The 12235-nt window shown below is 44.9% G+C and overlaps 1 protein-coding gene across 1 annotated transcript in view; it reads left to right on the top strand.

The window, feature by feature from the left end:
- The window catches only part of Dbx2 (developing brain homeobox 2), a 30936-nt gene that overhangs the window by 14728 nt on the left and 3973 nt on the right, over positions 1-12235 (top strand). Inside the window, 2 exon segments of the mRNA XM_051159428.1 lie at positions 763-858; positions 8070-8257. Coding sequence (XP_051015385.1) covers positions 763-858; positions 8070-8257 — 284 coding nt within the window.

Here is a 12235-nt window from a genome sequence, read left to right as displayed (position 1 = left end):
GATCTGGACAGGACTAAGGGCGACTCACTGCAGTGCGAAATGCTTTCTGGCAGCTAGATTCACCTTGAGAGGCAATGTGATTGTTTGTAAATTCTTTAAAACAAGTGGCTGGGATCAGAAACAGTGCTTTCGTTATGGAACTGCTCAGTAAATTAGCTTTTCCTACCATTTGAGGGTCCAGCTAACCGTCACATCTTTCATATAACCTGAAAATGAACACAAAAGTGATATAATCTCTCTCTTAAAAAAAAAAAAAAAAAAAAAAACAAATTTAAACTGTTTCTCGGTAAGTAGAAAGTTTAGAACTATGCCATTTAATATTGTAATCCTTAGCCACAGGAGTCTCTTTAAATTTAAATTAATTTCGTCTGAAGGTTCAGTACCTAGCTGGATTTGAGCTTGGCAATCGCCTTTGGCCAGAAGCTGCCATGTTGGCCAGGGCGGATGCAGGCGCGTCCATCATTGCCGATGCTCCTTGCATCCTATTACGCTAGTGTGCCTTGAATAAAGGAACAGTCGGTATTCATTATTTGTAATTACAACCACACTGGCTTGAGTCTTTCCACCACGGCTTCCAAATCCCGAGGAAAAGTAGTTGGCAAGAACCTTGACAATTTAAAATGACTTTAATTTCAGTTCAAGTTAGAACTGAGGGAAGGTTCGGCAATGGAGCCCTTTCACTCAGGGCCTTGGGGGAAGCTGGAGTTTGGAATATTGTGTGAAAGAAATGGTTAATCAATGAGATCAATGCTTTCTCTGCAGTGCCTTCCAAACCTTTTCTTCTGAGTGCCCCGCCATTCTACTCTGCGTGCTGCGGTGGGTCCTGCAGGAGCCCTGCCTCCCCCACAGCTTTTTCAAGTAAGTTTTAATGCTTCATCTGCAATGCCTCAGTTACTCTGTAAACCAAAGCAGCAGGATTTAATGTGCTCAGGGAAGCTAATTGGCAGTGCAGCGGCAAGGAGCTAATTCCTCACTAAAAATCCCCGCGACCCTATTCAGGAGGTTTCCAGAGGTATCAAACCTCGGCACAGGGAGCGATTGTGAGCCGGTTTTCGGCGACACTAAGCCCGGAGCTGACACGCCAAGGCGAGGACTTGTTTTTCCATTTGACATAAAAGTTCTCAGAGAGACCAGTTTGGCTCTTTCTGAAACCTGTAGCCACACTGAGTTAGAGAAAGGGAGAAAAAGGAAAGCGGTCGAGGAGAGTGCGCTGTGCGGTGTTTCCCTTTGGCTTAAAACGACTCAAGGGGGGGGGGGTGTCACAGGTCTAGAAAATAATTAGAAACTCCGTGTCGTAAAAGGAGGTAAATTATTGTCTCTGTCTTCCTGAAGGGAACTGGCCAGAATTGTAGGAAATGTTCCTTTAAACGTTATAAAAGCAAAACTCATATGTGACTGGGAAGGAAGAGGAGACACTGAGCAGTGCTGCAGCGTGCCCACACTCTGCGCATAGGTGTCTTGGGATGTCACTAAAATCTATAGGCAGAGGATGAGTGTCAGAGCGACCCAGACAGTGGAGGCAAAGCGTGTGAGGAGGCACTTACACTGATACTCAGCCACGCCAGGTGAAAGCGGAGAGAGGCAAGTCCCAAGCCACTGCCCCAGGGATGTTTTCGGCCCCCACAGCCCCATATGTGTTCATGTGTTTTATGGATGTTTCAGGAGAGCAGTTGCCACACAGAATGACTCCCGACAAGCGAGGCAGCAAATGCTGCTGTTTAATGAGCTGCCAGGTTTCTAGGCTTCTCTTTAGGAGGCTGATACTTTCCCACAGAGCACTTTACACGGCTGGGATGTGGCTACAATGGGTGACAGACCCGTGACCAATCCTCACTTTTGCTGGACTCATCCACACGCGACCTCACCACAATTTTTCACTCTGCAGATGAACTTTAGGGACCATTTCACAGCGAGAGGGCTTGGGCAAGGGTCATTTGTCCTTTTGTGTGGTCATAAAGCCAGGCTCTGTGTGTCAGTCTTCTCTCCCGCTTCACATTCCAAGTGAATTTCTGGACACCATTTAAAGCCCTTGACTGAAAAATAAAGCAGTGAATGAAACTGACTTTTATAGACTCATTCTAGCTCATCTTCCCATATAGCCCTGTCCACCTGAAAGGGGATTTCAGTGGTTGAGCGGAGTGTATATAGGGACTTGCTGAATACACAGGGCCCATTATCAACTGTTCGGATTGTTTATTAACCAGGACCGATACACTGCTATTTTGGCAGTGACCTATTAATTGTCGATTTAACTAGAATGCATTGCATTTGAATAGTGATACAGAAACCATGACTAAACCTTTTACTCGCTCCTTCAAGGTGGTCCTCTCTATGAGGGCGATTGAAAACTTGTGCAAATCAAGGCACCATTTGTCACCAGAGAGTAGAGTGGCAGGGAAAGATGCCTGGAAGAGACGCTCAAGCTGAGAAGCTTAAAACCTCACCCCAGCGGCATCTCTGTCCATTAAAGATGTCACACACTTAGTTTCACTTACTTGATATCCTTTACCTCAGGGGTTTGCTAGTGCTACACTTCAGGTGTGTGGGAGTAGGCACAGAAGTCTCCTGTAATGGGGATGCCCAGGGATGTGGGTATATATGGCGGTGCTGTGTATTTATTTTACAACAGTGTTTTAAGAGTCTCCAACCCATAAAAGTTTGGGCCAGTTTAATAACTAGGAAAAAAAAAAAAAAAAAAAAAAAGGAAGCATTGGGGTGGTTTAATAGAGCGCGTCATCTTCTCAAGAGCTCGAATGATTATTTTAAGCAGGTCGCTTTTTCTCTCATTATTTCTCAGTCCTTCATACCCAGTGCCCTCTGCATAGCTGTTGTAGATGATGCTCATCCCTCGGGGCTTGGAGCCCTCTGTTTATCTTGGAAAAAAAAAAAAACCAAACACATGGCTTGAAAGATCAGTGCGGTTCAGATCAAGGGTAGAAAATGCTGCCCTTGACTTGTCTGCCCTCCTAATGTTGGCCTTTTAAGACCATTTAGAGAGCCTACATGTGTTTTTAATAAATGGTGTCATGTCACAATATTACTTATAACTCTGAAATCAAGTTCTTATTTTCCTGTTAATAGTGTTGATTCACATTGGCAACAGCTAGTAATATGGTGCCATCTTGATGTCCATAAAGACTTCTACACAAACAATTGTGATAACCAGGGTGCAGCTAATGAGCTTACATCTGCAATGCTTTTTCACTAAAGGAATTTACTAGATTTTCTTTTTTAAAAAATAATAAGTGTTTATGTCCAAGTTGTTAAATTACTTTCCATTGCAGAAAGAGAGAGAGAGAGAGAGAAAGCAAATGAACTGTTCAAGTAATCTTGTGCTAAGTTTCCACTTGGACAGCCAAAAGTAAGGTTTATACCAAAGATTTTAACAAGTGATGAAATTGATGGCCGCACAACGTTGACTCCACTCTTTCCCAAAGCTCAGGATCAGGTCAGCACATTTGTAGCTAGGCAAGTGACAGCCGTTTCAATCCTAAAATGATGCATTTGTTCAATGTCCATTGGTGTTTTCTTGACTTCTCAGATTTGGGGTTGACTTCTTGTTGCAAATGTGGAAGTCATCACTCACCCGGTGCCCATTTCACATGCAGTAAACAGTTTTATAAGCACAACGCTAAGACATTGAGAGCAGCAGAGAAAATTGAAAAGCACTAGTAAAATCTGCCCCCCCCCAAAGCATTGCACAGAAAAATCTTTGATATTGCACTCATAAACTTATTTTCAAAAATAACACATTTCTCAGCTAAAATGGAAAAGGCAGGTTGTGGAAGTAGGGTAGACAATGACTTTTTTTTTAAAGCTACCTTAAAAAAATGAGACCTTAATTAGGTAGGCTAGCAAATTGAGTTAATTAGATAATTATTTCATTTTGTCTTTGAGTACCATACTCAACTTCACCTTTCAAGAATTTTGTGCCCTAGAAGACAGAACTTCAATTCGGAACCAACCTTATGTAAGTCCGAGCAGAGAAGACCTGCTATCAGGACACATTGCTCTGGCTTTTCCTGGGAGATGCACCCCCACTTGACATTTCCAGCTCATTATTGTCCCCTCCAAGGCTGGTACAGCGCTGTGTGGAAGGCAGCAGAAACATGCATCCATTTCATGGGGTGAATGTAGGTTGGCTCTGGGGGGGGGGTGGGTCTCAGTTTCAAAGATGAGTAATGCTGCAATTTATATTGTTACTGCCTGACCTGGGTATTGGTTTTACTGCCCTCAGCTGGAGTGATGGGTACTCTGGGGAAACTGATCAGGGCTGTGGAAACCTAGGAGAGACTGAATGCAATCTTGACACATACATGCACTCAAATATCAAATATCAACTATATATACATAGAAGTTTAATTTAACCATCTAAGATCTTTGGAGTGATACAGCATTACAGTGTTTTTTTTTTTTTATATAATTTAGAAAGAAGCTCAATTATATTGCTTAGAAGATAATTGAGTTTGTGGGTTGTTGGAATATAGGTATTGACTTCTCAAACGTGATGGAGCGGTGTTGCACAGATAAATGACATTCGGTCAACCAAGAAGAATGTTTGAGGGATCAGAGACTCAAAACAATAAAACAATAGGCTTTCCACACTGATGCTTCTATTCAAAGCTCTAGGGAGGCAGGGACAGTATCAGTGTTCCATTCCTAAGGTGCAGTTCTTTTTCTGTCTGAATGTTCAGCCCAGACAGTAACGCTGGGGTCTTCCCAGGCCTGTGAGCTACTGTGTATAAACCATCTGCTGTGGATCACATGGAGATATGATGTATGTAGGACTGCTCATAAAATCCCTGTTTTTTGCTCCCTAAGAGAGTGCACAAGTACAGAGTAGGAGAGGGTAGGACGGACTGGACAGAGCAAAGGGGAAAATAGTGCAATGCCATCTCAGTGTGCCTGCAGAATGTCACCAGGATGCCCGGTATGCTTTAGCCATAGGCTGTGCAGAAGAGGAGACCGCCTGCCTACTAGACTCTGAGAGGCTCAGATTGCCTGCCCATAGCTGTTTGGTTCGGGAGACCCTTTTCAGGTACATTCAGTAGACTTTCATGTAAAACCCAAGCTAAGAGGAAGTCAGCAAGTGAGAGACCTCTACTGTCTCAACACCCAACTTGGTGAAGAAGGGTCTAAATTGAATAGAATTGTATGGCCAAGTCTGGATTGTATGGATGGCTGAGGATAGTTTTTGGATTCTGCTAGGACAGGACAGACAGATCTACAGAAACTACAGAAACCCAGGTACACATAGGCACAGACCCACAGATCCACACATGCATATTTACATAGTGCTCTGGAATCTCTTCACGGAAGAGATTCTCTTCTCTTTCTATCATGGGATAGAAAGCTCTGGAAGTGGGAGATGAGCAGTTGTAACTTTTAGTGACAGTGCTGCAGGAAGACACAGGCCTGCAGACAACACCCCATCCTCAGCAGAGGAAAACTGGCATCAGGAGACAGATTTCAGACTGAAATAGTGAAATTTGAAGAAATGGTATATGGAAGATATCGGCATTTTAGCTGGCCTGTTGAGAGGCCTGGATCAAACAAATGGCCTCTCTCTCCTCCAGATCTGAGAACTCACTGAGTCCGTTAGAAGGGTGAAAGAGTCTTCTTCTTCAAAGGACTGGTGGTGGCCTGAGTTACTGTGAAAGAATGCTGCATTTTCACCAAGAGTCTGAAGTGGTCTAGGTTCAAGGCTGATCCCTATACTGGTGTCTTCACCTTCCTCACAAAGCCTTGGGTGTGGGATGGGGAAGAAACAGTCTATGGATTTCTTTTTTTTTTCTTGATCTGGAAACTAAACAGGCCTTCTTAGAAGTGGGCTTGGCTGTGTGATTCACACTGGGAACAGAGATTGGAATGAAATATCACAAGGTTAGGGGCCACAGCGATGGCACAGAAACTCTGCTCCCCCCCCCCCAAAGGTTGCTACAGTGATTGCTTGTTCCTCCTAGAAAGTGGATCCAAACTTAAAATATAGAGCAGCCTCCATGGATTACTGGCCCATACTTCTGTAACAGCCAGCCTTAGTGCTTGGGTTTGCTATTTTATCCTTCCTCCTCTGCATTTTTACCTACTTGTAAGCCCAGGGAATATAGGTGGTTAGGGGCTTAGGGAACATGTGTCGCTGAAGAAGCCTAGTTAGGGCTTCCTGTGGCAATAGAAACAGGGTTGTTGCAAGGGTGGGAGTCAAGAAGCTGGAGGGGCTAAACCTCGCGTGGATTCCTGGTGCATGGTTAATGGGAAAGGGTTGTGTCTAGTCACCATGGTGAAATGATACATGTGTGAGATTGGGTATGGGATGTGGGTGTGTGGAAGAGGGTGGGGCACCAATGGGATAGACACATGGGAAAGACACGAAGGATATAGCATTCTTTGCTGTAGGTTTTGCTTGTTCGCTGGTTGCTGCTGCTCATTTTAGGGCACCAAAACCTGAGGAAATGGGCCCAGAAGTTAATACCCAAACTTGGTTATGAGTCCAGGAGGTTTGTTCTTCATAGGGTGAGGCTTGGTTTCAGACCATGCCCCTCCCCCGCCAGTGTTGGAAAATGCATCTATATATTCTCAGGAGTCTGATTTTTTTAAAACCTAAAAACAGCTTGTTAGGACTTCTACCAAAGGCTTTAGGGATATTTGAATGAGTGTCATTTCCCCATCACGTTAAGATCTAGAACTTGGCATACGAGTTAAAATCAGAATAAAATCAGAACCCTCAGGTCCAACTCTTTTAGGGGAAGTTCAGTTTTTTTTATTACTTTTGTAGTCTATAAATTTGCTTTGCATATTAAATGTAGAAGTTTTTTTTATTAAATCAAAAATATTTACCTCTCTGTAGGGCTGGGTTTATCCTATCTTTGAGCAAGGTCTCCCTGATGAAACTATTTTCTAAGCTTATTTCACACACACCCTCGGCTCTAATCTACTTTCCCTGTTATCTTCTGTGCTCTTCTCAGCCACACACTGCACACAGGAAACACCAGGCTGTGCATCACTCCTTGCTACACCTTCAAAGCTGCCTTCACCTGGCGTCATGCCCCTGCCTCCCTCCTGACACTGCTGTTGTGAAGTTCCTCTTCTGGGGATTGCCTCATTGGCCTCCCACTCTGTGACTGTTTCTATGTTGTCCGTGGCCTCTTCTGCTCTGACTGTTGCTCTGTGCTATCTGTGGTAGTCATGTGGTCATCTCACTGTCAGAGCCCTTGAGCCTCTCCTCATCAACTGTCGGCACCTTAAGGACAAGTACAATCCATCTTCAGCTCTCACTCAGTGCCCGTGCAGCAGCCAAGTTGTTCCCCACTGGGAAAGAGATCTGGAGCTTAAACTGTGGACAGTGGGCATGAATTTTACATTTGTATTTCTGTGATCACCCATGGTAGTATTCTCTTTGGTCCTTTCAGTCTCTTCTCCTTGGCACTTTTTCCTTGATGTAAGCACAGTGTATGTCTAGCTGCCATGTTTTAAAACATCACGTGTAGTCCTTTCTTTGTTGCTGGCTGTCCTTATTCTTCATCTTTAAAGGTTACTCAAGATTTTATCAGTTGGATAGCTTATTCATCTCTTTGGTTGGCTGCCATTCTCTCCTAATTTTTAATACTTTGGGCTAACACTATTAGATTAGATACAGTTATAAAATCAAGGGTGCCAAAGTGTGGAGGAAAGAGCCTGGCAGAACTGAGAGTGTCTGGGTGGCATCTGAGCTCTGTGTCCTTTGCATAGAATTGGACCTGCATCACTTTGGGAATGGTCAGTGTGGCCTACTTATGGTCTATGTAAGGACCAGATGAGCTACCAAGGGGGAAGCAGATTCATGGGACCCTTGATTAGGGCTGGAATTGAGCCAGTGTTGTGCCATTTCCTGGAGTCCTTGGAGCATCCTTCCATGATCAGCATTTTATCAGGTCCTCAATGAAGGCCATGACCTAGACAGCTTACGCAGCGTAGCTCTCGTTGTAGGGAGGACAGCCTGCCGCTGCTCCACCTGTGAGGTACTGGCTGTCCTGAGAGTCGAAGAGTTTCCCTTCTCTAACCCTGTGCCCTTTTGTATTTCTCCTCTCTGCCAGGAGAAGAGCAAAGGCCGCCTCTGCTGACCCAGGACTCCCATTCCAAAGCTCGAAGGGGGATTTTAAGAAGAGCTGTGTTCTCGGAGGACCAGAGAAAGGCTCTGGAGAAAATGTTTCAGAAGCAGAAATACATCAGCAAAACAGACCGAAGGAAACTCGCTATCAGCTTGGGACTGAAGGAATCACAGGTACCCAGTGAGGAGGAAGCTGCCTCCACTCTGAATTTCATCAGGGATGTGATGAAGTTCGTCCTTTCGTCAAATGTGTCTTGTGCCAGGCTTGGGCCCCAAAGTGTTCTGAATTGTTTGTTCTGAATTTTCAGTAGGTGGAGACACATGAGACAAGTCCTCTGTGGGGAGAGAGACATACACACACACCTAGATGACAAGGCTGAGCTACAGAATTCACTTTTCTGAAATAAAGGGAGATACCAAGGGTGAATATATAAGTCACTCACCCCCTTTCCTAAACCATCTCTGGAGAGGCTAGATATTTATCATTTGGTCTGTCAACTTCGATGAACCCCAAGGCTGATGTGAATTGGGGAGATTTAAGTGAAGCTCTATGTGAAAAGAGAGTCAGTACAAAATAGCTGTCTGCGTCCAGCGCACCTTCAAAGGTCCATAGCTCCATTTACATCCTAGGCTGCGACGGACTACATCTTTCATAACTCAGTCTCCACTCTACAGCACCTTCTTCTTCTCAGACATCTTCATCTTGGCATCCCAGGACTGACAACATGACCATGTCTAAATCATTCTATATAGGACAATCTCTCACTGTATGGAATCCTTATTTCAAACACCAGAGCATCTAGAACATATAGATGACTGTCTGAAAGTCAAAGTATCCAGGCTTCTAGAGAAAAAAAAAAAAAAAAAAAAACCCCGACATCTACGATTTTAAACATTGTATAACTGATATTGTTCCGGATGCCAACACCAAACACTTCCTAGAAAACAGTTTAAAAAAATATTCAGGAGAATTAAAATTTTATCCAAATATAAGGTGACCTTGAGTCATCCCACCTGTTCACAGCAAAGCCATGTCATTCAGTTATATTGTGTACTCAGCACACACACACATGTATGTGTATGTGTTTGGATACATGTGTATACACACATATGTATATATACATTACCTTCAAAAGCAGTACTAAATTTTTTCTGTATTTCTTTTCACTTTCCGTCCAAGTTCAGCGAGTGTATGTGAGGCACCTGGACACTTCTGATGGGCTTCGTTTTTCTGCCCGTTTCATGTCTGCAGGCATCCGTACCTTCCTTGTTCACTAATGTCCCACACAGTTGTGAATGCAAGTTTTGAGAGCACAGACTTTTCCCAAGATGGCTGACTGGCCCATAGAATACTACCAGCAGTTTCTATTTCATCTTCCGCATAAGCCCCCCCATCCACTGCAATCCTGCCCATTTTCCAGATGAAGAAATGCAGAAGACTGAGTGCAGGTCTGGTGTCATGTGGCGAAGCTGTTCAGAGTCTAGGTTTCTAATCCAGGAAACCTAATGTGGAATTTGTGGCTTCCTTAACCTTGGGCCACCATCTGTGGCTATGCGGGTGTCCACGTACAAGGGTGTTTTAGTTAGGATTACCACTGCTGTGATGAACCAGCATGACCAAAGCAACTTGGGAAGGAAAGGCTTGGTTTGGCTTATGTTTCTGTATCTCTGTTCACCACTGAAAGAAGTCAGGACAGTAACGCATATAGGCCAGGGACCTGCTTACTGCCTTGCTCCCCATGGCTTGCTCAGCCTGCTTTCTTATAGAATGCAGAACCACCAGCCCAGGGATGGCACCGCCCACAATGGGCTCTACCTTCCTCATCAATCACAAAGAAGCCCTACACGCTTGCCTACAGCCTGATCTTATGGCGGCATTGAGGTTCCTTTGTCGCAGATGACTGTAACGTGTGTCAAGTTAACAGAAAAAAGGGGATGGTGATGGTAGCAATAGAAACACAGCAGGCACTCCACTTTCCAAATAGGCCCACACCCAACAGGATATTTTAAATCGACATGAAGGAGCTGAAAGTGTAGAAGACGCTCAAACGTGTCCTAGTGTGTGAAGTTCCCCTTTTCCTTGATTTTATTTCCTGAGGAAGTTGTTTGTTCCACAAGCTTCCATGCCACCCTCAGTACTTTCTAGCAGTAGGTAGCAGCCTGTGGTGTGGCAAAGGGTGGTGAGTCTATAACCTTAATTGATTGCTCAGAATTTGATGCGTCTCAGGGCAGCTCTGTTCATGAATATACCAGTGGCTATATCTCCAGGGTCTACTTTGTTTGTAACTTTATCTGTCCTGGGCTGGCTGTCACACTCTTGGCATCCCAGGAAGTTACTTACCTAGTAGAAATTAGATAGCAACATTAGGGGCCTTGCCTTGGTGAGCAAGACCAGTAGGAGACCTAGACCAGTAGTCTATGAAGCTGGTACAGAGCTGCAGACTTGTATACTTCCCGTGTCTGGAGGTGGCACCCTTGTCATGGTATTCAAACTCTAGAAAGTCAGGTGGCAGACCGGCCTGATGGGCGCAACTGAGTGAGGGTGGCAGTGGGCCTGGCTGGGGTGCCACCGACGTGGATGTGAAGACCTGTTTTTAGAAAGGAGAAAATATGCAGGTCAGGATTTTGGAGAGCCCATGGTTATCATCTTGACGCAGATGCTGAGAGATGGGAGGAGCGCTGTGTGCAGATAAAGTGTGGCCATCTCTCACTCTATGTGCAGCCCTCTACAGAGACATGTGATATCCAATCCCACTGCCATTTACTTTTATAATTTATTTATCTATTCACTTTATACCCTGATTGCAGCCCCCTTCCTCTCCTCTAAGCCCGTGCCCTCACATGCTCACCCCCCCCCCATTCTTCCCTCTCCTTCTCCTTAGAGAAAGGGCTGGGGTCCCCCATGAGTACCAACCTACCCTGGCATATTAAGTTGCTGCAGAACTAGGCACATTCTCTCCCACTGAGGCCAGACAAGGCAGCCCAGTCAGGGGACAGGAATCCAAAGGGAGGCATCAGAGTCAGAGAGGGCCCCCCTACTCCACTTGTTGGGGAAATCCACACGAAGAAGCTGTGTGTCTGCTGCATGTGTGCAGAGAGCATAGGACCAGTCTATGCATGCTCTTTGGTTGATGGCTCAGGCTCTGTGAGCCCCCCCCCCCCCGCCACGGGCCCAGGTCAGTGACCCTTAGGTCTTCCTGGGGAGTCTTTAACCCCTCCTACTCCCTTAATCACTGCCCCCAACTCTTCCATAGGACTCCCTGAGCTCTCTCTGTCCAGTGTTTGGCCCCACAGCCATTTATAAGCTACAGGGATGGCTTTGGTTTCTCCACACCAAGGAAACCAGTGATTTTCTGATTAGTACACTATCGTTTGGCTCTTAAGCCTAAGCACATAGGTTCACTTAATTACATTGAGTTTAAAATTCATGTATCTCAGAATTGTCATACTGAATTTTGGGGAGCATTTAATAAACAATTTAGCATTTTATTAACTTCCTAGTTTATCAGCTGTACGATACAAAAGGAAAATTAGTGAAGTTCCAAATGAAAGCCCATCATACATCTAGCTTAATTTTTTTCCCTGTTATTTATAAATGCTTCTTGGTTTGACTTACTGAAATATCAGACTCCTAAATAAATTCATGTGTGGGATGAACATGCACAAACCGCAGCTATGTTCATGTTTACAGGATACTTACCAGCGCCCTAACATTTGATGTCCTTGCATGCTTGCAATTCTATGATGTGTCTGCTATTCGTTGTATTATCCCTGCTCTACAAAAAAGCTGGTCGTTGGATGAGTATGTGTGTGACTAACTTTATATACCAGTGAAATGGGCTCTGGGAGTCCTCTCTGGATTTTCACAAACTGTCTCTATGATAATGGTGATAGAACAGTAGAAGCCAGAAGCCCTGATAGCCCAATACCCCCTCCTTTCCCCTACCCAGACCCCTGCCAACTACCCCCAAACCTAATACCTCCTTCTTCCTCCTACCCCAGATGCCTGCCAACTACCCCATACCCAACACCTTCTTCTTCCCCCCCCTACCCCAGACCCCTGCCAACTACCCTCACCCTCAATACTCCCTCCTACCTCCTACCCCAGATGCCTGCCAACTACCCCATACCCAACATCCTCTCCTTTCCTCT

The sequence above is a fragment of the Acomys russatus genome, chromosome 17, assembly GCF_903995435.1.
Source record: "Acomys russatus chromosome 17, mAcoRus1.1, whole genome shotgun sequence".
NCBI classification, from domain to species: domain Eukaryota; kingdom Metazoa; phylum Chordata; class Mammalia; order Rodentia; family Muridae; genus Acomys; species Acomys russatus.
This window is presented reverse-complemented; position numbering and strand designations above follow the sequence as displayed.